Here is a 27,106-nt window from a genome sequence, read left to right as displayed (position 1 = left end):
AAGAAGACATGATAGTGCCTCTAATAGCTTAGAGGTCTGAGCAGATTTGGCATGTCATCTAAAAAGCCTTCCCCACCTTTGGGCACATTTACAAGGAGCACTGCCAGAAGAAAGCATTGTTCACCATCGAAGACTCCCAACATACAGGCCATGCTTGCTTCTGGCTTCTTTCATTGGATAGGAAGTACAAGAGGAGCCTCAGGTCGCACACCACCAGGTTCAGCTTCTGAACCAGCGTGAATAACTTCACTCACCTCAACTCTGATCTGATTCTATAACCTGTAGGCTCACTTTCAAGGACTGTTCTCTGATTGATTGATCGATCAATTGATTTATTGATCTACAGTATATCTATTTATTTAGTATTTGCGCAATTTGTCTTTTGCATATTGGGTATTTGCAAGTCTCTGTTTATGTGTTAATAAATCTCAAGATACTTCGATGGTAAATTGACTTTGACCTTGAGAGTACAAGAAGATGGTAAGGCATGTGATTGTTAGGTGGGAGTAATGGTTAGCAAGGATTGCTATGGGGTGACCCTCCCAACTATCGGTGGAGTGAAGACCAGGAATTGTTGACCGTGTTAATTTTATTTATTCCGTGAAGCTCAGGTCCACAGCCACACCTCAAGCAAAAGTAATATTAGTGAGAATTTCACCAACACATCCCAAGAAGTTTCATTTTTTTCATAATTAAATATAAGCCCAAATAAGGTTTAGTACTACTATTGCTTAGTCTGGTTTATGGACCATCCTGTAGATTGCTTACCTGTGAATACAAACAAAGTTTTAACCATTATCACTTCATGTAGTGTCCTTTGTTTTAAAATGTTCTCTCGGTCCCTCTAAAATCAGCCCGAAATCAATTTTTCTATTTTCCTCTTATAAAGTAAGTGGTCCCAATTATCTTTGGCAACTTTCATACAAGTCATGAATCTCACTGGTCTATAATTTCTTTGCCTTTCAGAACAATCCTCCCCTGTCTCCTTTGCCCTCGGTAATCAACAATTGCTGTTGAGACCTTGTTAATTTTGAACTTTATCCACTCAAATAAATCAACTTTATATTTCAATTCTTTATTTTTCTTTTAGTGCCTTCTACTTAGGCTTCAATTATTCTAACACAAATATGAATATTGCCAGCACCAGAGAATAAACATATAATATATTTGTATTTTAATAAATATGTACCATTATTTAAAGGAAACAACTACATAAATGTAATGAATGTGTGAATTGTTAGCCACCACTAACACAATTTGACTTGTTGTTATGTATTGAGCTCTAGTGATCTAAAACTTTGGATTTCTTTATTTTTATGCCTTAACTTTAAGATTAAGATTAAATTACTCTTAGCAATGGTTGCTGGAAGCTGGAGTACATTATGTGTCGAGGGACAAACTGTTCCACAGCTTGAACACCAATCTCCAAAGTCCTGAAGCTGATTGTTCTTAATTAAAACATGCAAGAAAAAGGTCAAAGCTCAAAGTTCATGACATCCACCATGAATGTGAAAGATCAAAAAGTACCTCCAGAGAAGAAATGTGGCTTGACGTTCCTTTGTTAACTGGTTCAAGGAAGTTTCTCATTCTCAAACACTACAGAGACTCTAATAATAGGGAAAATCCAGCTGGTATATATCCGTTAAAGATTGAAGTTCCTATATTCCATCTCCCAGCAATGTGCTAAGCCACCATTATGACCTTATTACATTAAAGTATGGCACCAAGTTGTTAGACGGCACACTGAATTTGTTGATTCTAAATCCTGCTTCAAATAATTGTTTATGGCCTATAGCAGAATAAAAAGGTCGGTCAGTTCTTATGTGAATAATATCTTTAATAGCTTGCATTGTGTGGGCCTGATATTTGGAGGGTAGGGCAGAATCTAATGAAACAGAGTGAAGTACTAAAAGATAGAATATACTCTTTAACATGACAGTAATGTGACAAGAAAATCAAAGATGACAAGAAAATTAAAGTAGCATCTGGTAAATAAATGGAAAATGATGTGCTCATTTAACCATACAATTTGTTCAAGAGTACAATCCTTGCTCTTTCCTCGCTCTTACAAGCCGTTCATTTTTAAAATCAGACCATTTGTCCCTACCCACAAAAAGAAATGTTTTTTAAGATGTCAAAGTAAAATACCACAGATGGTGGAAAGGTGAAATATAAATGTAGAACACTAGTAATACTCAGGGTAGGTTGAGAGAGAAAATAAAAGTTGAAGTTTGATTAACTGTATTTTTTTTTCAGCACATATGCTGACTAACCTGCTGAGTATTCCCAGCACTTTCTGATTTCACCTTTGGGACAAATTCTGCTCTTAATTGTGTGCCGATACTTCAGGAGATGGAAGTTTTGTTGTCTTTGTTTTTCATTACTTTTCTCTTTGTGGATGAATGTGGTGTGCTGTTTATTGTTTAACAAAGCTCCCAGAGACAGGAATAGAGATGACAATTGATGTTAGTGATCAATCTGAAACATAACTCATTTACTCTCTCCATAGCTGCCACCTGACCTTCCTGAACAATTTCTTGAACTGCTGGAGATGTTTGATTTAAGAATTATAACACCTACAACAGTTTTACTTTTGAGTCAAGCTTAGGCAATGGCAAAAGAAACCTGGGAGAGATGAAGGGGGAAATGATATGCACTGGCTGAAATGGTGTGGAAGCAGATTCAATAGTGAACTTCAAAGGGGAGCTTTAAGTTACTTGAACAGATAAATTTAGCAAGGCTTTGTGGAAATAGAATATAGAACATTACAGGCCTTTCAGCCCACTATGTTGTGCTGATCTTTTAATCAACGCTCATCTAACCCTCCACTCCTTCATAGAAGCAGGTTCTTCTGTCCAATTAGTCCTTGCCGAGCTATTTATTCTGCCTAGTCCCATCGTCCTGGAGCAGGAATATAGCCATCCATACCCCCCTCGTCCACGTACCTATCCAAATTTATCCTCAAGGTTGAAATCGAACCCGCCCTCACCATCCAGGTATTCTGTTTGGGGAAAACTCTGAATGATTTGCCTCTCTGCAAAGTGACCTGCAGAATCGGGTTTTAGCGACCTGGTCAGAGCGGAGAAGAGATCAAATGTGTGTTTTTGACGCCTGAGCTGTTCAACGTGGAATTCGTGGCTCTCGCGGCGCTGATTGCTACTTTCACAAGAGAATTGCTTTGGCACTTCAATAACCATTTTTGGAAGTTATATTTTAATAATTATTTCCTTTTCAAAATGTGTTAAGCAATTTTAATTTGATTCCATTGTGAGAAGTAATCTTCACTCTGAATTCATTCGTTACCCAAAACACGATGTTCCGCCTTGCGGGTTCGCAGGAACAGAGGGAAACGAATCCGTTTACAACACAAGACTCAACCCGGTTTCAGGTCTCAGAACTCCGAAGCAAATTAAAAACTATTGTTGTTTGGTCTTCAACGAATTTTATTCTGGATGAAACAGGATTAAAATTGGAGGAGATTCTCAGCTAAGCGATTTACCCTGTCAATAGATCGAGTTTGGGTGCTGTCTATCTAAGGGAGAAGATTAAGATCAAGTAAGGTGATTGCTTTTGCTAGGGTTTATTCTTAATTCCCAGTCGCGTAATTTAAACGATTTGACAAAAAAAAAATGTTAAGGGCAATTTAAAATGTCATTTATGTCGCAAAATTCAGATTAAACCAGCAGTTCAAATCTTTTAAGGTAGAAAGTCGAAGAGAAGTCAGTTGTCTTCCATCAGACTTGGAGTGTTGAATGTTTCATCCAGACTCTAATCTATTTATATTTCCACTGCGACTTTAATCTGCTTTTGTACCTGAAGCCAAAAAATCCAACCTTTACATAAGTGCCTGAGTCTGATTTGCTTCAAATTCGCGTTGTCAGTCAAACGTAATGTAACTGGGCCATGGAGAGTACTGATTAACTCGGTTCACAATCCCCCCTCTGAGGGATTGTGTTCGTGTCACATGGGTGTTCAGGATGCAAGCAGATTTTTTTAAAGGACAGACCTACCGCTGCCTTCTCCTATACTGTACAATGTGTATAGAGAACTGGCATGCCCCAGAAAGCTCGGTGATGTAGAATAACAACAACAACAATAATATTAAGAGATAACATAGGAAATGAGTTCTTCTATAACAAAAAGCGACTCCAAGACTTCCCTGCTGAAATGCGGAGCGGCGAGAGGAGACTTTCACGTGGGAAACGCGCCCCGCAGGCGAGGCAGTCAGTGGAGCGACGCGGTCGAGGAGCAGCCGCCGGCGGGAGGTTCGGCCAGGGGGGTCGGCACCGCGGCGGCGGCGGCGGCGGACGCCAAAGCGTCCAGGAAGCGAGGCACGGGCGGCAAGCCGCAGGCAGCCGGCGGCAGAGGAGAGCGGGGGGAAGGGCAGGGGCAAACCAGCGAGCGCAGGAAGCGGGCACCGGGCAGCAAGGTGGCTCGGTGCAGGAAAGGCGCGTTGGAGAGAAGCGGCAGCGAGTGCTCGCTCCTCAGCGGCTCGGCGTCGCCCTCCTCGTCCAAATCCAGCAAGGCCAGCTTCCAGTCGGTGGACGTCGACCCCGGTCTGAGCCCCATGTTGGACTCGGTGTTTGGTCAGGTAAATGAATCATTGTCCCTCCAGCTTTTGCTGCAGATTTAAACAGTTTGGCAAATAATCTGATTTTAAAATGCAGGATGGTATACATTTACCCAGGGGATCTGTTTGTCGTCACGCATTTTGCAGAGAGATGTATCATTTGTCAGAGGGTTATGGGACGGGTTACAAACATTGATTCGACAAATGACAGATTTTTCTGTTGACTTTCACCCTTCACAGAGGGCGGGGAATGGTTCTCCGATGCAAACTACTCTTAAACAGGTGCGCTGAGAAGTTCACTCGAAACCACTCTGTTCGCCGCGCCGCGCTCTGCAGAGTACCAGCTTGCCAAGAAGCGTGTTTATTGGGTCAGTTTAACTCGCTGTCCCGTTTGCCCAAGTGTGCACCTGTGCCAGCCGTTTCACTGCATTGTTTCCTGGAGCGGAAACTGCCTGTAGATGAGTTATCAGAGTAATGTCGAGCTCTTGGCGATGCCTCGGAGCCTATTTGGCACCAGGCGAGGTTAGAAGTGGCTGCGTGAAATGTTGGCTGGGCCAATTCAAACTTTTAAAGTAACTTCCGCTGAAGTTATCCACCAGCGCTGTTGTTGGCTACAAACCTGACCTTACATAGCATCTGTCTAAAGGAATCAGTTAACATTTTAAGGCCTGGGAACCTTGGTCAGAAGATTTTCTCCGCGTTCCAGTCTTCTGGTTCTCGGGGCTCTGTCCTTACATTCCGCGTCGTAATTTTAGGATCCGCCGTTTAAACACATTGTTGGCGGCATGGCCGGGCTGCTTTTGACCACATTATCTGTCGTATTGTACTTGTTGCAACGAATCAGTTAAAGACGCTCTGGCTTCGGGCATGGAGAGCCGGGACGTGGCCACTTGCTCTGACAGTGATCGGGTATGGGGCAAGGAATCCAGCAATCACCATTCGCGGAGCTCGCTGACTCAGGGGGTCCAGGGCTGTTCCGCTGCATACAGCATCACACCAGACCACACGGAACTTCCCATCACATAACTAATCAGGAGACAAGTGGCTTCAATGCTCCCGTCTAACTCCAAAGACGTATGGGCGCCTTTTCTCTACACTTAAGGTTGCGATAGTGTCCTAAGCGTAAAACGGAGATGCAGTTTTAATTGTTAGACCACTGCATGGAGTCGCATCGTAGAAGGAGGATATATAGCTAATTCAGTTTGGCGAGTTTTCGTTAACCCTGTATCTGTTATCTAGGTAATATAGTCGTGGCTAAATCAATTAATTAGTAGATAATTAGTAGAACCCAGGATCTCCTCAGCCTGGCAAGCAGTTGTCTCTGGGTTGCCTTTTGGCAATAAACCCTTCGTGCACCACCTATAGCAGCCAGGCTTGCAGAAAGCCCAGGGCAGCGGGTAGCACCAGACACCCTTCAGACCTCAGAAAGCGAAATTCTTATGTCTGTGCTCCTTAATCCTAATACAAAGGTTCCACTTGTAAACTGCAAATGAAATTCTTTCTTTCTGCTTTGGAGTAGGATTTACAGTTCCACTTTGCAGGGACCCGTTAAGTAAGAATCTCCCAGATTCCTAACGTGGGGATAATATTTGTTTAAATGAGATGCATAGCACACAGTAAAGTAGTGATGGAACCAAGTTTTCCACAGCCATATGGGAAAAGCTTACACTTGGCCCTAATACACCATTTGGAGCAGACTCAGTGGGTCAAATCACTTGATTCTGCTCCCAAGTCTTTTGGTTCTATAGTCTTATTCAACTTCTCAGTTTGAGCCCAAGGTTATTTAGATTCTTCAGAATCTCTACTTGCTCTAGAGATTATATTAATGTTAAACCATCTCGTTAATAGCATTCTGGAATGTTCCTGCCTAAAAAGAAGTTGTTGTGCTAATGCCAGTTTCTATCTGTAGAGGCTTCTGATATGAATTTATGCAGCACATTCAAGATCACCGCAAATGTTTATGGAAAATTCTTATGTTTGGTTTTTAATTCAGTGCTCTCTTCTCCGTATCTTCGTCACCAACACCTCTTATGATTTTGAACCCCTCTTCTGCTTTCTCCTAAATCCTAGATTTTTCATAAATACCTCTTTAAGACACATTTTCCCTATTCTAAATGTTCTTAACACCTGTAATCTTATAGAACAGGTGCCAAGTTCCATTTAACAATAACACATCCCTTTTCCTCCATTGCTGTTTTGAATTGTGAATAATGCTTGGGTACCTTGTCCAACCAGACATTCTCCATTTAGACAGTGAGGTCTGGCAAAATGTACCACCATGATGAGCCCCATCCTTCTGGCACCAGTTCAGTCACAGGTGTGCACACAATGCCAAATGTCAATTGCATGTTGCAAAAACCTCATCGAAATGTGACATGTTAGGTGGTGCCGACCAGAGATAAAACCGGCCGTGTTCCTTCCGTGTGTGGCTTCCTGTCGGTGGAGAGGGTCGGGAGCGTCAGGAAAGGAAAGTGGGATGGGGTTGTCACAATTATTCACTATAATTAAAGATAAGATTAATATGGTACAATTCTACATGTAGTTAGAGGCATCTTGACAATTTAAACAAGGTGCCATAATTACCCATGGATTTAGTATTACTGATTTACCTTGCTGCTCTCGGTGAGATCGTGCTTCCTGCACAAAGGTTTGCTAAGATTTGCAGCAGAGACCACACTTTGAAAGCAGCTCTTTGATGTCCAAACAGTTTGAAAAAATCCTTGCTTTTTTGCAAAAGGAACTCCTTTTCTAGCACTGCAGCTGGTCTTACAGTAATTTCAGTTTGGTTCATCTCTTTTCTTGGCTCATTTAGTTCTTTCTCTCTGATTCTAGATAGTGCAGCTCTACTTAAGGGGAAGCAAAAGTGGTGAGAATTGTTTCAGAATTAATTGAACAAACATTCCCATTTTATACCTGTTAAAATCAAAATCCTATCAACACCCACTCCCAATGTGTAGTGCAGGTTTGTCCATTTTTATAAGTTTTTTTTAAATGTCCCACTCTCATGAGTAATTCCATTACTCAATTTAAAAATGCAGTCTTCATGATTTGGCAGCGGGTGGGTGGACAGAGGGCCAGAGAATGTTTGAGGGATGGTGGCTCTTTACTCAGATCTCAGAACCTGGAGATCCAAGGAACTGGAATTAACAAAGAATCAGATGGACATGGTCCGTATCTGCGGAGAGTTCAGAGATGTCACTCCGTTCTCTTTTCAGAAGCTATCCACTGCTCCAGTTGTTGCCAATGTTTTCTGTCTTATTTTCCCCAAAGATCTTTTGTTATGGAAAGCATAATTCAAGCTTGTAAATGAATGGACAATGATAACATGATAAAACATAAGGGTGCGATCGCACACTATTGAAGAATTTACTTCTGGGTTGATTACAGTCTGACAGGTCTCTTTACCTGAACAAGCAAGTATTTTGGTTGCACGGCACATACTGCATAAGGCCAGGTAATCTCAACCAGACCTGAATCCCAGCTGTCAGACCAGGGCCCTTCCCACCATACTAAAGACCCACTTCAGTTATCAACGGGGTTGGAGGATGGCTATAGAAATTAAAGATCGCTCAAATGTGGCTTGTGATAGGGCATGAAATGAAACTTAATAAAGAAACTGGCATTTTCAAAAGTACCTTTCTCAACTTCGGGATATCCTTGGATGTTTTACAAGTGACAAAGTAACTTGAAAGTACAATCACCATTGTAATGTTGCAAATGCAGAACCACAGTAAAGGAACCAGTGAATGTGGTATATTTGTCTTTTTAGAAGGTCTTTGATACTTATTTAACTTTCTAAATATATTTATACTTACTGTAATTTGCAGTTATGACTATTATGTATTGCAATGTACTGCTGCTACAAACAACAAATTTCACAACATATGCTGGTGATATTAGGCAACGTGAGTGAATCTGCAGATGCTGGAAATAAATAAAAACACAAAATGCTGGCAGAACTCAGCAGACCAGTCAGCATCTATGGGAGGAGGTAGTGATGACGTTTCGGGCCAAAACCCTTCATCAGGAGTGGGATGGTCGAGGGGGGCTAAGAAGTGGGGGGAGGGATAAAGTAGAGAGCTAGGAAGTGATAGGCTGGAGGGAAATGGGCTGGGGGAAGGTGGAGGATTATGGGAAATAAAAGAGAAAGAAAGGTAGGGCTGGGGGAGATGATAGTGAGGGGGGAGAAAAGAGAGAGAAAGAGAACCAGGCTAAAATAATAGATAGGGATGGGGGTAAGGGGGGGCAGGGGTATCAACGGAGGTCTGTGAGTTGGATGTTCATGCCAGCAGGTAGAAGGCTACCTAGGCGGGAGATAAGGTATTGTTCCATTGACCTGCGTGCGGCCTCATCTTGACGGTAGAGGAGGTCATGGACAGACATGTCGGAGTGGGAGTGGTCTGTGGAACTGAAGTGTGTGGCCACAGGGAGATTCTGCCACTACTGGAGGACTGAGCACTGGTGTTCGGTGAAACGGTCTCCCCGTGTGCGGCGGGTCTCCCCAGTGTATAACTGGCCACATCGGGAGCACTGGATACAGTATATCACCCCAGTTGACTCGCAGGTGAAGTGGTGCCTCACCTGAAAGGACTGTCTAGGGCCTGGGATGGTGGTGAGGGAAGAAATGTGGGGGCAGGTGTAGCACTTCTTCCATTTGCAGGGATGAGTGCCCGGAGGGAGGTCGGTGGGGAGGGATGGGGGGGGGGGGGATGAATGGACAAGGGAATCATGTTGGGAGCGATCCCTGCGGAAAGCCGAGAGTGGGGGGGAGGGGAAGATGTGTCTGGTGGTGGGATCACGTAGGAAGTGGCTGAAGTTATGGAGGATTATACGTTGGATCTGTAGGCTGGTAGGGTATTACCTATCATTTTGATTTGTAGGAGAGGATCAAGTATAGTATATCCAAGTTTGCTGGTGATGCAGTGCTGGGTAGTAGATTGGCTTGTGTGCAGAATGCATTAAGGATTTTGAGATGCAAGCAGTTTATGTTAATGAGAAGTTAGAATGTAATGTGGAAAATAGATAAGTGTGGTACTTACTAAATGGTGAAAGGTATGAAAAGTGGTGTTGATGAAAAGAAACTGGGTGTCTTTGTAAATAAAACTCTAAGTTAATGTGCAAGTGCAGCAAACCCTTGGGAAGGTAAATAATGTCCTTTATCTAAAGAGGATCTATTTCACTTATTTAGAAATACAGTACAGAATAGGCACTTCTAGTGCTTCAATCTGCACCTTCCAGCAACCTCAGACAATCCCGATTTAACCCTAATTTAATCATGTATAATGAATTTGGACTAAGGGAAGAAAACCCACAGGGGTACAGAGAGTCCTTACAGAGGACGTCAGGATTGAACTCTGACCTCTGACGCCCTAAGTTACACAGCTAACCGCTATGGAACCGTGATGCCTTGTGTACAAGAGTAGAGAAATAATGCTCCCATTTTATAGGGCACTTATGAGAACACATTTAAAGCAATGAGTGATTGAAGAAAGATTGGTTTACCATGGTGGGAATGTGAGAGAAGTTCACCAGATTGATTCCTGGGATGGTGAACTTTCTTGATCTTATTGAGGCCTATAAAGTTATTATAGGTGGTAGTCGTAGGCAGCTGTCGATCCCAGCGGATCACGAGTTTGCACCTCTGGTGGATTGTGGGTAGAAAGCAGAGCTGGATTAAGCTAGTGCGGGGCCTGTAGCATATATTATAAAGGGGCCCTAAATTTAAAAAATGCACATAAGTATTAAAACATAAATCATTTACTTGCATAGTTAAGTAATTCAATTTTTTCATTTGCTGTACAGCCAGATAATATGACAAATGTCTGACACTTCAGTAGTAGTATAACTTACATGTAGGTATCAATTTCAAATGTCAAAAGTAACAAAGCTACAATTTAAAAGTTAGACTTTCTAGACTTAGCATGAGCAAATTTGTTGATGATACTGGAGATGTCTATTTCACGCAGAACTTCATGTTCAATGCTCATTAGAGTGAGATTGTTCAATCTGTTCTGACCCATGGTGCTCCACAGTTCATTTTTAAAATATTCTGTCAACTTACGTGTTTTTGATATCACAAGTTGGTCGCTTCTTTCTTTTTCTTCCTTCACTTTAAGTTTTGCACTTCCAGAAGCATAATGACGTCCAATATCTCTGGCTCTGTCGCTCATTGCCATCTGCAATGGAAAAAATAATGAAATATGCATTTAAAAACAAATTGTTTATGTTACAAAAGCTAATTAGCGGTATCAACAAAGACTAGTGAACAATAACAAAGTTATGTGACTGTTGTGGCTATGAGCATGTGTGGATCACATGCACTCAACAACCAACTAGGAATAGTGTTCTGAAAATGATCTGTTTAGTTGTTTATTGAAACTCATTTCAATTGGGAAATACAGGTTGAAACTTACAGTCTAATCCGATCTTGTAAGTTCCTGAGCTGGTTCAGACTACCTAAAATCAAGGAAAAAAATGAGGAATCATGAACTGGGTCACACAAAAAATGTGTGTTGCAGGCTCACCGTGGTGGCGCATCCTCCAGCGGTATAACAGCGCACGCTACAGCGGCTTGGGAGCGTGGGAGATAGCACAAAGGTCACCACGACACAGCAAGGAGCCAACACAGGCCTGCACACACACACCATGCAGCATGCAGCTCCCCCAACATGAAAACAACAGCCCTGCCAGATCGTCGTGAGAATATGGTGAGATGTCAATTTCTCCAGAATGCAGCTTGCAAGCATTTAGTGCAGGGCCCTCGAAAATGCAGGGCCCGTAGCATATGCTACTTTTGCTACTAGATTAATCCAGCACTGGTGGGAAGATTTGAAGAACCAGCTGTTGCCCATACAGTGGGATCCCCCTCTCCACGTCACTGATGGAGTCCAAGGGAAGGGCAAGCGCCGATACAGCTTGGCACCAGTGTCATCGCAGAGGTTGCCAGAGTGAAGTTGTAAACAACATCAAACTGCCTTAGGGACCCCAGCTCCGGATTTCTTCCTCGGGGTTTACTCCCGAAGCCTTTCCCATGGGTGGGTATGGTCGCAAGGCAACAGAGGTTTAAAATCAGAGTTTTCCTTCTCCAGAGTGTGACTGAGTAGATATTGGGGTGATGCTTCACCCAGCTAGGTCTCTGGAACCACGGAAGGTGGTCAGAAAGTAAAGGGTTAACTAATCAGGGCAAATATATGTAGAAACTCTTTCACATAAAGGTCTTTGGGATTCACTAGCTAAGAAGGCCGTGGGATTATTCAAGACACTGATTTTTGAATATTGAGGTAATCAGGGGATATGGGGTTATCTCAGGAAGTGGCATTGAGTGAAAACACCACAAGAGTTTCTGCAGGTGCTGGAAATCCAAAGCAACACACAAAATGCTGGAGGAACTCAACAGGCCAGGCAGCATCTATCGAGAGGAATACACAGTCAATGTTTCGGGCTGAGACCCTTCGTGAGGACTCAAAAGGAAGGCGGAAGCAGCCAGAATAAGAAAGTAGAGATGAAGGAATAGAAGCTGGAAGGTGATAGGTGAATTCAGGTGAGTGAGTTGGGGGGGGGGGTGCGGGGAATTAAGTGAGAAGCTAGGAGGTGATTGGTGCAAGAGGGAAAGGGCTGAAGAAAAAGGCTTCTGATTGGAGAGGAGAGTGGACTGTGGGAGAAAGGGAAGGAGGTGGGGCACCAGAGGGAGGTGGAGAGCAGAAGGGAAAGAGTAAGAGGGTACCCAGAATAGGGAATAGAAAAGATTAGTTATGATCTTATGGATAGTGGCCATCTTCTATTTCTTATGTTCTTAACATTTCAATCAAGAGATGGTATCCCAGCAGTCACTAGCATTATGCATAAATATTGTGCTCAGATCTCTGGAGTGTGACTTGAAACTACAAATTTCTGAATTGGGAATGACACTTTATTTTGGATGGGAATTCTGGGGTTATTTGATTGGCTGGATGAGGAAAGTGGAAAACGTGGCATTCAATCAGCATTGCATTCCAAACTGGTTCTTCTAGCTGAGAGGTCACTATGATTCTGAGATTTGCTTAATTCATGTGTGTTTACACAGCTGAACACTCTCAGACTTCAGCATTGTCAGTAAATGTGATGCTGGGTTGTTATACCTATGGAGTTGTACACCATGAAGCAAGCTTTAAAGTCAGTCGGGTCCCAGTAGTTGTCATTGTCATCTTGTGCCGTGTCGTATGACGTGGGTGATCCAGGTCTTTCCATGACCACGATTGTTCTTGGCAAATTTTTCGACAGAAGTGATTTGCCATTGCCTCCTTCTCGGCAGTGTCTTTACAAGGTGGGTGGCCCCATCCATTATCGATACCCTTCAGAGGTTGTCTGCCCGGCGTCAGTGGTCGCATAACCAGGACTTGTGATAGGCACCAGCTGCTCATATGACCACCCACCACCTGCTCCCATGGCTTCATGTGACCCTGACCGGTGGGGGGAGAGGGGGGTTGGCTAAGCAGGTGCTACATCTTGCCCACGGGTGACTTGCAGGCTAGCGGAGGGAAGAGCGCCTTACGCCTCCTTCAGTGGAGATGAATGTCCACCCCACCACCCATCAGGCATCCATTTACACTCTTCAGTTTTATTCCCTCCTCTTTCTCCCAACATCCCCTTTCCAGATTCTCTCACTTACCTCAAAAAGTTATAAAGTGGGAGGAAACTGGAGCTCCTGGGGCAAACCCAGAACCACTCACATAAACTACCAGAGGAACTCCACAGATCAGGCAGCATCTATGGAGGGGAATGAACAGCTGACGTTTCAGGCTGAGACCCTCCATCAGGTAAATCCATATGGTCGCAGGTCGAAGGTGCAAACTCCCTGCAGGCAGCTGTGGAGGTCAGGTGGATCTGGGACCACTGGAACTGCAAGACAACAACTTTTGCAGCTGCACCTCTGCTCCTGGGAGCCAAGGAGATGACCCACAGCCCCCAAAGAGGTGCTTTGAGGGGAGATGGGTGTGAGGGAGGGGATACATTGTCTTTTTATCTAGGCCCGCCTCGACAATGTCTGGATATCTCCCATGAAGCAAAAAGAGCTCACCATCTGGCTCTACAAGTTACTGAGCTTGAGGCTATGTCTGTTGCATACTGACATTCTAATCAGAAAACATTCGTTATTTATTACTTAGTCAGGGATACAGCACAGTATCAGGCCCTTTCGGCCATATGAGCCCACGCTGCCCAATTACACCCATATGACCAATTAACCTACTAATCAGTACGTCCTTGGACTACAGGAGGAATAGGAGACACGGAGGAAACCCAGCTGGTTGCAGGGCAAAGTTACAGACCCTGTACAGACAGTGGCAGGAATTGAGCCCGGTTTGCTGGCGTTGTCATAGCGTTAAACTAACTGCTATAATACCACCCCAAAATGTGGGAATTCTTCTCTAGTAGGCTACCCCACCGCCCCCATGCTCCTACAAATTGTACTCAGGGTCCTATCTAGGTCATACCAAGCCCTATCGGTCATGAGGAGGTACAGCAGATTGGAGTTAACAGGACTCAGCTCAGAGAGAGAAAAAAAATTGGACCCAAGCAAAGTCAATATGAGTCCAAGAACTTACTCAACATGTGTAGCTAGAACATATTGGTCTTGGGTTGGGGAGCAAGGTACCTGCTGTTAAACCAGATTCTCAGCTTCGTGTGTTATCTGCACTCTCTTAGATGTTTGCAAGGAGTCTGCACATTCATATCCTGCAGTAACGGCAGATAGTGTGTTTATTTACAAAGGGCCATTCTGATATGAGCTGCCGGGCATAATTTTTTTCCACTCCATACACATATAACCAGGACCTCTCGGGGTTGGCTCGGGTGATCAGGCTCCCAGTCACACTGAGAAATTGCACATGCATAGATTAGCCAATGATGTGAGAACAGACAGGATTAAGGTGCAAACATGAGGAAATCTGCAGATGCTGGAAATTCAAGCAACACACACAAAATGCTGGTGGAACACAGCAGGCCAGGCAGCATCTATAGGGAGAAGTCCTGACGAAGGGTCTCGGCCCAAAATGTCAACAGCGCTTCTCCCTGTAGATGCTGCCTGGCCTGCTGCGTAACACCAGCATTTTGTGAGGATTAAGGTGCAAATTCTTCACAGCGAGGCTAAAAAACCTGATGAGCTGCCAGCCCAGGAAGGAGACAGACAGAGCTGTTGAAGTCAGTCCTGAGGTAAAGTAGGATAAGACTGCCATGATAAATGAGATGCCCTGTACTGCAGCTCTGTGTTCCAAAATGTAATCGGGTTACCTGGCGGGGGAGAGACTACAATCCAAAAAAGTTAGATCTCCCAGGAGTTTACTAAACCTGAGGGAATGTGAGGGTGAAGGTGGCACTAGCAAGAAATGACAAAGTTTTGCAGACAGCTTACAAAACCACTAACAATTCCACTTAATATACTTTTTCCACAACTACAATCACTGCCTGTAAGTTTCTGTCCGGAGATGCGCTTTTGAATCGTTTGCACGGCCTGCCGTGGTATCCTGCAGGCCTCGGCCAACAGGACTGCAGCTACATCATTGGTGGCCATTGCTGGAGCGGGCCTGGGGCTGGTTTTAACGTCGTGGTCCAGGCCCGAGAGCGGATAATGAACAGGTGTTTGGTCGATTTCAGTGCCAAGCCAAATTAAACAGATTAAGGCATCAGAACTGAGGGTGAAGAACGAACCGGTGTGTAGCTCACTAATCCATGAGTATCGACTCATCTCAGCACTCAACTTCTTCCGCAGAATGTACACAGTTCTATTCCTCCTGAAATCAATCACCACCTCCTGAGTCTTAGCCACATTCAGGCGATTCCACCCGCACCACTCCACAATCCTGTCCGCCACCAGAAGGCAGTGCTACTGAAGAATGGGGCTGCTCTCTCCTTAGCAATTCTGCCCGCTTCACCGCAAGAGGACAACCCACACCCGCAATCCCCAACACCCCGCCTCCATCCTCCCGAGTGGTGATCAATCCTTTCCTGAGCTGGCAGGTACACAGTTCACTCAAGCTTTGGGCATAGTGGCACAGAGAAACTGACGGCAGTAAAGTGACTTTTTACCTTAAACTTTTTACCTTAAATGTGTAGAATTGCATCAATCAGTATTCAAGGTGTGAGAAACACTGTGTGATGTATTTCCAACGTTGGCAACCTCACTAAAGTCAAGGCCAGTGTGTTGTTTTAGCAGGAATGCGGCTCATCGTCCTTGGACTGTAGTCCCCATGGCGGTGTCACGCACGAGTATGGTTGGAGGTGGGACGTGTAGGCCCAATGGCGGTGTCACACATGAGTATGGTTGGAGGTGGGACGTGTAGGCCCAATGGCGGTGTCACGCACGAGTATGGTTGGAGGTGGGACGTGTAGACCCAATGGCGGTGTCACGCACGAGTATGGTTGGAGGTGGGACGTGTAGGCCCAATGGCGGTGTCACGCACGAGTATGGTTGGAGGTGGGACGTGTAGACCCAATGGCGGTGTCACGCACGAGTATGGTTGGAGGTGGGACGTGTAGACCCAATGGCGGTGTCACACACGAGTATGGTTGGAGGTGGGACGTGTAGGCCCAATGGCGGTGTCACACATGAGTATGGTTGGAGGTGGGACGTGTAGGCCCAATGGCGGTGTCACACATGAGTATGGTTGGAGGTGGGACGTGTAGACCCAATGGCGGTGTCACACACGAGTATGGTTGGAGGTGGGACGTGTAGACCCAATGGCGGTGTCACACACGAGTATGGTTGGAGGTGGGACGTGTAGGCCCAATGGCGGTGTCATGCATGAGTATGGTTGGAGGTGGGACGTGTTGACCCAATGGCGGTGTCACACATGAGTATGGTTGGAGGTGGGACGTGTAGACCCAATGGCGGTGTCATGCATGAGTATGGTTGGAGGTGGGACGTGTTGACCCAATGGCGGTGTCACACATGAGTATGGTTGGAGGTGGGACGTGTAGGCCCAATGGCGGTGTCACACATGAGTATGGTTGGAGGTGGGACGTGTAGACCCAATGGCGGTGTCACACATGAGTATGGTTGGAGGTGGGACGTGTAGTCCCCATGGCGGTGTCACGCACGAGTATGGTTGGAGGTGGGACGTGTAGACCCAATGGCGGTGTCACACATGAGTATGGTTGGAGGTGGGACGTGTAGTCCCCATGGCGGTGTCACGCACGAGTATGGTTGGAGGTGGGACGGTGATCATCAGAGCTCAGGCCTTAGTCTTCTTCTGTGGACAGGCAACTTCTCATGGAAGTTGTAAAACATAGAAATATCCACTCTTGCGAATCGACGTGTGCAGCTCTCCCCTACAGAACAAATGGCTGGCTGTCTCAGCATTGCCACTGATAACGTTCCAGCCATTGTCTTAAGTGCACCATCTTCTCTGCCATGGAGTCTGGATGCCCTCGCAGGAGGGCAGCTGGAAGAAGCCTGCAGTCACGCACACTCCTGCCGATTAGGGCTTCTTTGCAATTGTATTTAACTCTCTTACTTTTGTCAAAAGCCTTGTCACACCTTGATTGAAGCCTAGCGATAGCAACGCTACCTGCTTGCCATAGTCTGCCTTCCGAGAAGGAAGATTAGTGATTTAGAGAGACGCTGTAAAGGAGCAGTTATTAACTTAGTTCTAAATTACTGCTTTCTAGTCGCAATGATGCCGTTAGCTCTTAGTTAGTGGCTCTGTTGGCATAGTGTTCATTATTTTCCATTGATCTGGACAGTTCTTGCTACAACTCTACGAACTATTTATTCTGTGTTGATGTCGCTTCTACTGCACCATCTGACTTCATAGGAAAGTTCAGGCAGGGAGATACCTTCAATCACAAATGTCCCAAAGACCCTGTAGGAGAAGGACACGATGCGTCCTGTGAACTGGTTTCTCGAGCAGAATGTCAAAGTCATCTGGTAGAATGCCAACACCTGGACTTCGCTTGACTGGTAGAGAGAGGGGCTGTCTCTGACCGATCCTTCCCACACTGTCGGAGTTTCGTTCCAAGCACCACACATCCCTTAATTGCTGCAGTGAAGCTGACATTGCCACAGGCCAGCAGCCCTTGTTGAAGTGGGGACTGCTTGTGCATTGTCGGCTACTCCCCGGGTCGTTTACTGAGACAAATGTTAACTACTGCTCAAAAGTCATCAACTCTGTGAAAGACGAGCATTGGTCTGCCCAGAACTTCAAAGTTAATGTACATTTATTATCAGACTTTGCATATGTCACCATGATTCATTTTCTTGCAAGCATTCACAGTAGAGCAAAGAAATACAATAGAGTCAATGAAAAACTGCACAGGAGCCAGGACTTAGAAGCAACCAGCGTGCAAAAGAAGACAAACTGTGCAGACACAAAATAAATAAGTAAATAAATAATAATGAGAAAATGAGTTGTGGAGACCTTGAAAGCAAGACCACAGGTTGTGGAATCAGTTGAGATTCAAGGTGATGGTTGAGGGGTAATAACCTGGTGCTGTGGGACCTAAGGCTCCAGCAGCTCAAGAGCATGGCCTGGATGGTGGGGGTCTTTGATGGTTGGCACTGCCTTCTTGTTCAGCACTCATTGTAGATGTGCTCAGTGGTAGGAAGGGTTTTGCCTGTGATGGACTGGGCTGGATCCACCACTGTTTGTAGGGTTTTCTGTTCTAGGGCATTAGTTTCAGTACCAGACTCCATGTGACCATTCAGGATACTCTCCAATGTACACCTGCAGAATTCTGTCAAAGTTTTAGATGACATGCCAAATCTGGGAAAAATTCTAAGAAAGTAGAGGAGCTGCTGTGCCTTCTTTGTGTGTTGGTCACAGGACAGATCTTCGGATGTGATAACGCTAAGGAATTTAAAATTACTGGCCCTATCCACCTCTGGTCCTCTAAAGAGGAAAGGCTCATGGACCTCCTGTAGTCAAAAATGAGCTCTTTGGTGAGTGAGAGGTAGTTGTGGACCCGCTCGATCAGATCTTGCAATAACAGCAAGAACCTGTTGGTCTTCCAGTGTGAGGAGTTGTGTGAAAGTGAATGCTGCCTACTGCCACGTTGCGAGGTGCTCCTACCGAGGAACTCGGTTAACCTCGGTGCAGCCACTGTGGAGGCTCCGTGGGGAAGGTGCTGGGCCCTATGTCACAAGCACTTCACCAATAGATTGTTTCAGGAGGACACATTGTAAGAGAATGCATTGAATTGATAGGTCAATGAAAGCAGACGACGACACATCCTCACTGGATTTCCTGTATATTTTATGAATAAAATAGATTTTGAGGGGGAAGGAATGTAATCAGTTATCTAACTTCACTTGTGAATGTTAAGGAGAATGTGAGAATTAAAATGAGCAACCTTCAGCAGTGAAGTGGCTGTTTCTCTCACAGCACAGGGGACCTGTGAAATGAAGGAATCTCCTGCTGAAGGTGACAAAATTATTTTGATCAAGACCTCTGAAAAGAAGTGGGTTGGAGTGTGATTTAGACTTGTGTGGAAAGGGTAAGTAAAGATAATTGGACGTTGTGTTGTTTACATCAGGATCACTGAAGGAGAGCAGCCGGTTCCAAAGAAGGAAAAGATCTCACGTTTTCTGTGCTTGAGTGTGAAGAATTGCCTACCATAGTGGGACGAGGGCTGTTTGTAGTCACTGCCTGTCTCAAAGTCAAAGTAAATTTATTATCAAAGTGTGCAAGTGTCACCATCAGGATTCATTGTCTTTCAGGCATTTACGGGAAAATAAAGAAATGCAATAGAATTTATGTAAGTCATTGGCAAGTAACCAATGTGCAAAAGGCAAATGGGGCAAATAAAAACAATAAATAATACGGTGCTTGCTGTCAAGTTGCAGACACCTTCACTAGTTGTATGCCTGTGCTTCGAGTTTCTCGTCGTGCAATCAACCCCCAGCCTATGAGCGCCTGAGGACACACTATCCATCCATACAAACAGTTATTTGGAAGACCAGTGTGATAGATTTGCCGGCTGCTGCAGGCCCATGTAGGAACAAGGGTTCTGGCAGCATTTATGACTGGGGAACTGTCTGGGTTGCAAATAGTTCACAAGAACACTCTCACCTGGAGAGGGACTGTATCATGAATCAGGGCTCACAATAACCTTTCATTCAAAGAATGACTGAGACCCTGACTGATTCTTGTCTTCCAAGACAACCGTATATAAATGTTGTTTATTTGCCTCATTCTGGTTTGCAATTATTGGACTACTTTTACTTGATCTGGGACCATTCTTCCTTTCAAATCTGGTGGTTGCATGTTTGAACCCCACAGTGCTAAAGGATGACTAGACATTAAAGCACAAGTCCTGTTGGTATGGCTAAAGCTTCGATTTCTGATGTTAGAGAAAGATTAGAGTGGCAGTGTAGTGCAGCATTTAATCCTGTTGTCTCTAACTTCCAGTGACACCATTGTTTTCTGACCTCTGGTACTGTCTGCTGAGTTTTTTTAGATTTCTCTGTGATTGGGTTTCTGTTTCCTGTCACATCTCCAAAATGTCCTGGTGGGTTTGTTAATATAGGTGGGCAGCAAAATGATGGTGTGCAGGTGAGAGAAAGAGCTGCATTGCGACGGGGGGATAAAGTGAGGAGGGATTGGACTTGATGGGCCGAATAGTCTATATTCACATCAAAATAAATATCTGATCAAAATTTTAATTCACTGACTTGTTTTCTGTCTGCTGTTTGTGGGCTATTTTTGTTGCTACATCTAGGAAACAGCCCTAACAGCTTGCACTGCCTTATTTCCATATCCCTGTCTGTCACACACTTGTCAGTACAGAAAAATTAGACTCCTTCCCTTCTACCCAGACAGTCAAAGGTTGGAAAATAAGGGTTTTTTCCCCCTGGTACAGTGCAAACTTGTGGTAATGGTGAGGCAGCACAGTAGGTAGACCTCCTACCTGGTGCCTTCAGAGACCTGGATTCAATGTAGATATTTGTGTTGTGTGCAAGGAGTTGGCACAATCTCCCTGTAGCCTCATGGGCTTCTCTAGTGGCTCTGGTTTTCTCCAACATTTCAAAGGTTAGTAAGTTAGTTAGCAACGGTAACCTGTCCCTTTGGACGACACTGGTGAGGCATCTCAGGGTCCCCATACCTTCCGCCCTGGCTTGTGGTGATGATCGAGAGAGACGGATGAGAACCAACTAGGTTATTGTGAGCCCTAATTCATGATACAGTCCCTCCCCTAGTGTGTGGGTAAATGGTAGAATCTGAGGAGATTTTGATTGAAATGTAAGGATAAATAGGTGATTAATGCTGGCATGATTTTGTGAAGGAACAGTTTTTGTGCTGTACGATTTTGTGAATCTGAATACTGGTTGGCCAGTGAAGGTCCACACAAAATGGTCTTCTTCATCAGGTCAGCAGGGAGATTTGCCAAACAAGGAGTGACACCTCTTCCTTTGGGAAGAGAGTGGAGATTGTTGGTTGATGGTGTTACGAAATCCCGTAACTGGATCACTTACCAGCAAAGATAGAGAGGTCCGTTGAAGTCTGATGGTACTATTTTTAAAAGTCTTTATTTATGAAGGGGCACAAAAATAAGATTAATACAAACATTCAGCTAATATACGTCGTCACTACTCAATCAAAAAGCGCGGGTCTAATAATAACCATCAATAAGAAACAGCTCGATCGTTTGTCTAGGGGATAATATATTGTCCGATGGAAATATAAAAGTCACTCAGTTCCTGCAGGCTTCAGCCTTTTGGGGGACTGCTGGGTTTTCACTTGTTGCAGAGAGAGAGAGATTGGTGAGAAAAGAAACTTGCCCGGGTCTTTTATGAAGCAAATCCGTTGAATCAGGGGAGCGGGCTTCCCCGTTGTTAACTAAAAGCGGTTTTCCGTGATTCCAGCCACCGATTCCAGCCACGGATTCCAGCCAAGGAATCCAACGCACGTGGCTTCCTTCAAATGGCTTCCCGCTACTACGGGATCGTTAGCGTTTCTTCTGGTGCGACTAAAGGGGTTGTTCCCCCAGACCCTCTTTTATACTTCCTCACGGGGTCTCAGATGTCAATCAGGTTGGGATGATGCAATCTCTCTCTCAACCAGCCCACTTTGCCCGAGGGCTTGCACGTAGCATAGTCCCCAATCCACAAACGTGGTCTCCAGGGGACAACGGTCAATGTCGCGTTAATTTGCATCACCAGTGGAACGAGGCATCCGGCACGTCTCTCTCCCATTTCCTGGGTCTACTGACCCCCCCTCAACTAGCGCTCTTGCAATTCTCACAAAGGAGGGGGCTGCAGACATAACACCTCCCCTCTTAAAGGCATTTTTTACCAGCGGTTAAAAACGGATTCGTACAGAGTCTTACAGGATTTTTGTATCTAACACAATACACAAACTTCTCTTTTCACTACAGAGCAATACAGGTATACATTTAATTCGACATCCAAACGGTTAACGATTACAGTGGCATTTCCTTTAATATTGTAACATCTTGTACCTTACTAAAGTCTCGTAGCATCAGACTTCAACTTAATAACCACCTATTTTTTTTCAGCAACAAAACTAAGGAGTTGTGATCTTCGCTTATGTGCATCTACAAAAGTTCATGCGGATACTAATTGTTTCGGTCATTTTACTTAGCTGGCAGGTTTCCAAGGGGCTGTCTTTATTATTCACTGGCTTTGGCGCAATCCCGTACAACCTGCTTTGCTGTTTAAAATGGCATCCCCATTAACCATCGCCTCTTTTCCGGTGAGTCCCCCCCCGTGGGGAACTTGAGTAATTTGGCATGGTAAACTCCCGCCCGCCTCTTTCATAGGGGTTATTTTATCAACACCGTGTCCTAAACTTAGACCATTTCCACCCAATTCTTTAATTTTACCCAGGTGGCTAGCCCTCTCGTCAGGACCCTTCAGGCTATTGGTTTTTAATTCGAACTCTTCGTTCAAGTAGCATTTCGAATTCGGCCTCTTCACATCCCATCCTAGCATAACAATAGAGTGGGGGGCCCTGCTTTCTCCCGGCTCACTCTGTAAGCGATCTGCCGGGTTTAAAATTTCTTCATTCGACTTGGGAACTACAGACTTTCCGTTTCCTTCAATAATAATCCTCGTCTCCCCATTCTTAAATTCTGCATTAACTTTGAACACACCTTCGAGTACAAACACCTGGGAACTCACACTTCCCACGGTTACCAAGGTTAACGCTTTTTCCACTGAACCAAGTCTATCTGACCCACAAGGACGGCCGCCCCGTTCCACTGAATCAGATACCTCAGACTTCTTCTGAGCTCAGTTACTAGGTTCAGTACCACGTGCATCCCCATCTTGGACACACACAAACGGGACATTGGCCTCTTCCAGGCTTTCAATACCCGTACCCTTTTTAAATTCTAAGTTCCCCCGTTTCTCCCAGGTACTCTCTGGGCAACTCACTTCCGGAGTAAACTCAATCCCGCGTGCTGAAACAACCTCATCTGCCAGCCCAGCAGACTTCCTCAAGGTAAGGGCACCCTTTTCATCTAGGACTGCCCTCATTTCATTATCGGGAACACCTTTAGAAGTTTCAACTTCCTCAAACAGTTCTGCCAAACCAGACAGATCATCCATGTCCAACTCTGGACCTCTTAACTGCTCTTTCGGTTCCTCATCTTTATTTTCTGCCTCTAGGACCTTTCTCCTCACTAAAGGCAGATCTACCTCCGCTCCGTTACCCTCTTTCACTTTACTACTCTTCGTTTTACCACCCTCTAAACCCTCATGGTACAGGGTCGGTAGGAACGTCTCGGCCAAATCAAAACTGGCCAGATTTAAACTGCTCTCGTTCTCAGCTGCCTTTCTCAACAGGCTGCGAGTGACCGCGCATGCGGGATAGATCTGGGACTCTAGGGGCGGGGCCACCGCACTCGCCGGTCGGCGGGTCGGCATCATGGCTGCCCAAACCTTACCACCTGCTAAATTGTTACCCAGAAGGACGTCCGCGTCAGTTCTCGGGAACTCTGATGGCACCCCTTTTTCAACGGGTCCAGACACCAGCTCACAATCCAAAATGACCTCATGTAAAGGCACCATTTCTATTCTTTTGCTGATCCCCTCTACCGCTACCATGCCCGTTTTTTGACCAAACTCTAGCACCTTACTGCTGATCAACGACAGCTCAGCCCCCGTGTCTCTCCAGATTCGTACGGGAATTGGTGGTTCCCCCTTCCTCAAAGACACGGTTCCGTGTGTCAGACAAGCCTCAGACCCTTCTCGTACTCTGTCTACCCGGGGCTCTCTGGTCAATTTACTGATTACCACAGCACACCCGATAGGGACTGCGGCTTTCCCTTTTCCTATCTCTTTCCTCGGAGCAAAGCATCGAGATGCAATATGCCCCTCCTTTCCACAATTAAAACAGGTCAAGCCCGGAAACCTCTGGCCGTCTTGCCTTTCCCCCTCAACCTTACCGCTAGCTCCCGGTGGGACCTCTGCCTCACTCGTCGGACTTTCTCTGGGAACTTTTATTCGAGGAAAACTTTGTCTTGTGGGTTAGGGCATATTCATCCGCGAACCTAGCAAATTCTGAAATGGACTTATTCGGCTTCTCATTCAAATACATCCGGATGTCCTCCGAAACACAACCTTTAAATTCCTCAATCAAAAGTAACTCCCTAAGACGCCCATAATCCTCGTCCACTTTTTCCGCGGTGCACCACCGGTCCAAGAGCACACCCTTCTCATAGGCAAACTCGGTATACGTCTGATTCCACCCTTTTCGTAAATTTCTGAACTTTTGTCTATATGCTTCAGCTACTAGCTCGTAACCCCGGAGAATGGCCGCCTTTACTTGGTCATATTTCTCTTCCCCTTCCCCCTCAGTGGACAACGCCACATATGCCCGCTGGGCCTTCCCTCTTAACACACTTTGTAACAGCACCACCCACTGCTCTTTAGGCCACTTCTGATTCACTGCCACCTTTTCAAAAAGCAAGAAATAACTATCAACATCCGTCTCCTCGAACGGGGTACTAACCTCAACGCCCGACTGACATCAAACCGCTCCTCTCGGTCCGACCCCTGACTTCGTTGCTCTTGCCTTAACTTCTCCATCTCCAAGTCATGTTTCCTCTGTCTCTCTGCCTCCTTCTCCTTCTCGGCCCTCTCCTTCTCCTTCTCAGCTCTTTCCTTCTCCTTCTCAACTGCTTCCAGCTCTTTTAGCTGAAGTTCATGCTCTCTTTCTTTCTCGGCCCACTCTCTCTTGGCCCTTTCCTTCTCTATTTCCAGCTGTTTTGACTTAATTTCATGTTCCCACCTTAATTTCTCCAACTCTAACTGAGCTGCCTCACTAACTTGTACCTCTTCAGGGATATTTTCCAATACCTCATCTGTAAATACCTTCTTCCCAATATAATACTGAGTTATTGCCCTTCGCACCTCCCGCTTTTTCATTGACAACCTCACCCCTGCGAGGTTTAACTCCGCCAATTTTATCAAGTCCGATTTGGAGGCCACCTCCAGCGCCTCCAGAGTCGGGTTTTCTATAAATTCACCCACGTCCATCTTTGCTGGTTTCCCGTCTGGCTACCCATGTAACCAGATCCAAGTTTTGGACTTACAAGCCCGATTCACTGGCCCTCCAATTTGGTGTCAAATCCCGAGATGAGAACCCCAACTGTTACGAAATCCCGTAACTGGATCACTTACCAGCAAAGATAGAGAGGTCCGTTGAAGTCTGATGGTACTATTTTTAAAAGTCTTTATTTATGAAGGGGCACAAAAATAAGATTAATACAAACATTCAGCTAATATACGTCGTCACTACTCAATCTAAAAGCGCGGGTCTAATAATAACCATTAATAAGAAACAGCTCGATCGTTTGTCTAGGGGATAATATATTGTCCGATGGAAATATAAAAGTCACTCAAATCCTGCAGGCTTCAGCCTTTTGGGGGACTGCTGGGTTTTCACTTGTTGCAGAGAGAGAGAGATTGGTGAGAAAAGAAACTTGCCCGGGTCTTTTATGAAGCAAATCCGTTGAATCAGGGGAGCGGGCTTCCCCGTTGTTAGCTAAAAGCGGTTTTCCGTGGTTCCAGCCACCGATTCCAGCCACGGAATCCAACGCACGTGACTTCCTTCAAATGGCTTCCCGCTATTACGGGATCGTTAGCGTTTCTTCTGGTGCGTCTAAAGGGGTTGTTCCCCCAGACCCTCTTTTATACTTCCTCACGGGGTCTCAGATGTCAATCAGGTTGGGATGATGCAATCTCTCTCTCAACCAGCCCACTTTGCCCGAGGGCTTGCACGTAGCATAGTGTCCAATCCACAAACGTGGTCTCCAGGAGACAACGGTCAATGTCGCGTTAATTTGCATCACCAGTGGAACGAGGCATCCGGCACGTCTCTCTCCCATTTCCTGGGTCTACTGACCCCCCCTCAACTAGTGCTCTTGCGATTCTCACAAAGGAGGGGGCTGCGGACATAACAATAGTGAAGATGGCCAAAGGTTGGATCTGCTTGGTTTATTTTGGTCACAAGAGCATGAGGAAAATTAAAGATAAACCTATCTGCTAATGGGAAGTTAGAATGCAGTTCTTTTTGTAAAATCAAAAGATTACATTTGTCAGTAATGCTTATTAAAACCTCTTGGAACCATTCTCAAATGCTGAATGATATAATTATGGATTATTCAAATATATGATGCTGCAGATGCAAAGAATCTACAATAAAACCAAAAAAGTGCTGGATTCACTCTGCAAGTCAAGCAGCATCTGGTAAGAGATAAAGAGTTATAAGGATCTTATTAATATTACTGTACTTCCACGGACACCCCATGTAAAGCAAGGCTGTTTTGAAGAAAACAAAATAATTTTACAAGATCATGTGCTGTTTTGCCATTAATAGAAATTTATTTTGTAAAGTTCATTTGATTTATATGTTAGCAATATATGACCATAAGAAACATCATATTGGGAGTTAATACTCATTTACCTAATTCAGTCAAGATATCGTCACCAATGTGAAATTATTAATTATCAACACATCCGTGGAAGGGACCAGTCATTTTGACAGTTGACTGCTTGGAGACCGGAGCAGTTTCCTGCAATTGGGCAGGATGACTGATATGAAAGCCCAAATAACAGAGTCAGATGCATTCAGAATTAATAGTTCGGCATTGCATGGTTCAGGAAGGGTTGTTCTCCAATTCCAGAAGGCACTGCCTGTAAAATCCTCATTGTGCAGAATGAGGGGCCAATGATCCAGTCACAGTTGAGAAAGTAGTTTGACGAGAACATGGGAGAACCAGCTACAAGGCAAGAGGACCACTACTCATAGCTGACTCGCTGCCTTAGTTTATTTCAATGCTCTGAACCAGTAAAGAAAAAGGAAGTCTTGGCAGTGATTAGGGAAATCTCAAAAATCCTAGGAATAGCATTTCACTTGGCTGGCACTCAACATCAAATTACATCATCCCACACTAAGGAGAAATTAAACACTCCAAATTTATTAAGTGACGTTTACATAATGACCTGCTTCTGTTCTTTTCTAAGCTTTCTCTAATTGATCTTATAAAGAGCTGTTTTGTTCTTGCTTTACCCTACTGCTATGCTGACCTGCTTCCTAA

General features: G+C 45.0%; 1 protein-coding gene across 2 annotated transcripts in view; it reads left to right on the top strand.

The window, feature by feature from the left end:
• Positions 1–3,972: 3,972 nt before the first annotated feature.
• Positions 3,973–27,106, top strand: part of LOC132404239 (calcium-binding protein 1-like) — a 108,426-nt gene continuing 85,292 nt past the window's right edge. Inside the window, exon 1 of one of the 2 annotated variants that reach the window (XM_059988353.1) lies at positions 3,973–4,591. In XM_059988353.1, coding sequence (XP_059844336.1) covers positions 4,121–4,591 — 471 coding nt within the window. In that variant the 5' untranslated portion in view covers positions 3,973–4,120. The remainder of the gene's footprint in view (positions 4,592–27,106) is intronic. The other variant, XM_059988354.1, reaches the window with a different exon arrangement.

This window comes from Hypanus sabinus, chromosome 13 (assembly GCF_030144855.1).
Source record: "Hypanus sabinus isolate sHypSab1 chromosome 13, sHypSab1.hap1, whole genome shotgun sequence".
NCBI lineage: Eukaryota > Metazoa > Chordata > Chondrichthyes > Myliobatiformes > Dasyatidae > Hypanus > Hypanus sabinus.
This window is presented reverse-complemented; position numbering and strand designations above follow the sequence as displayed.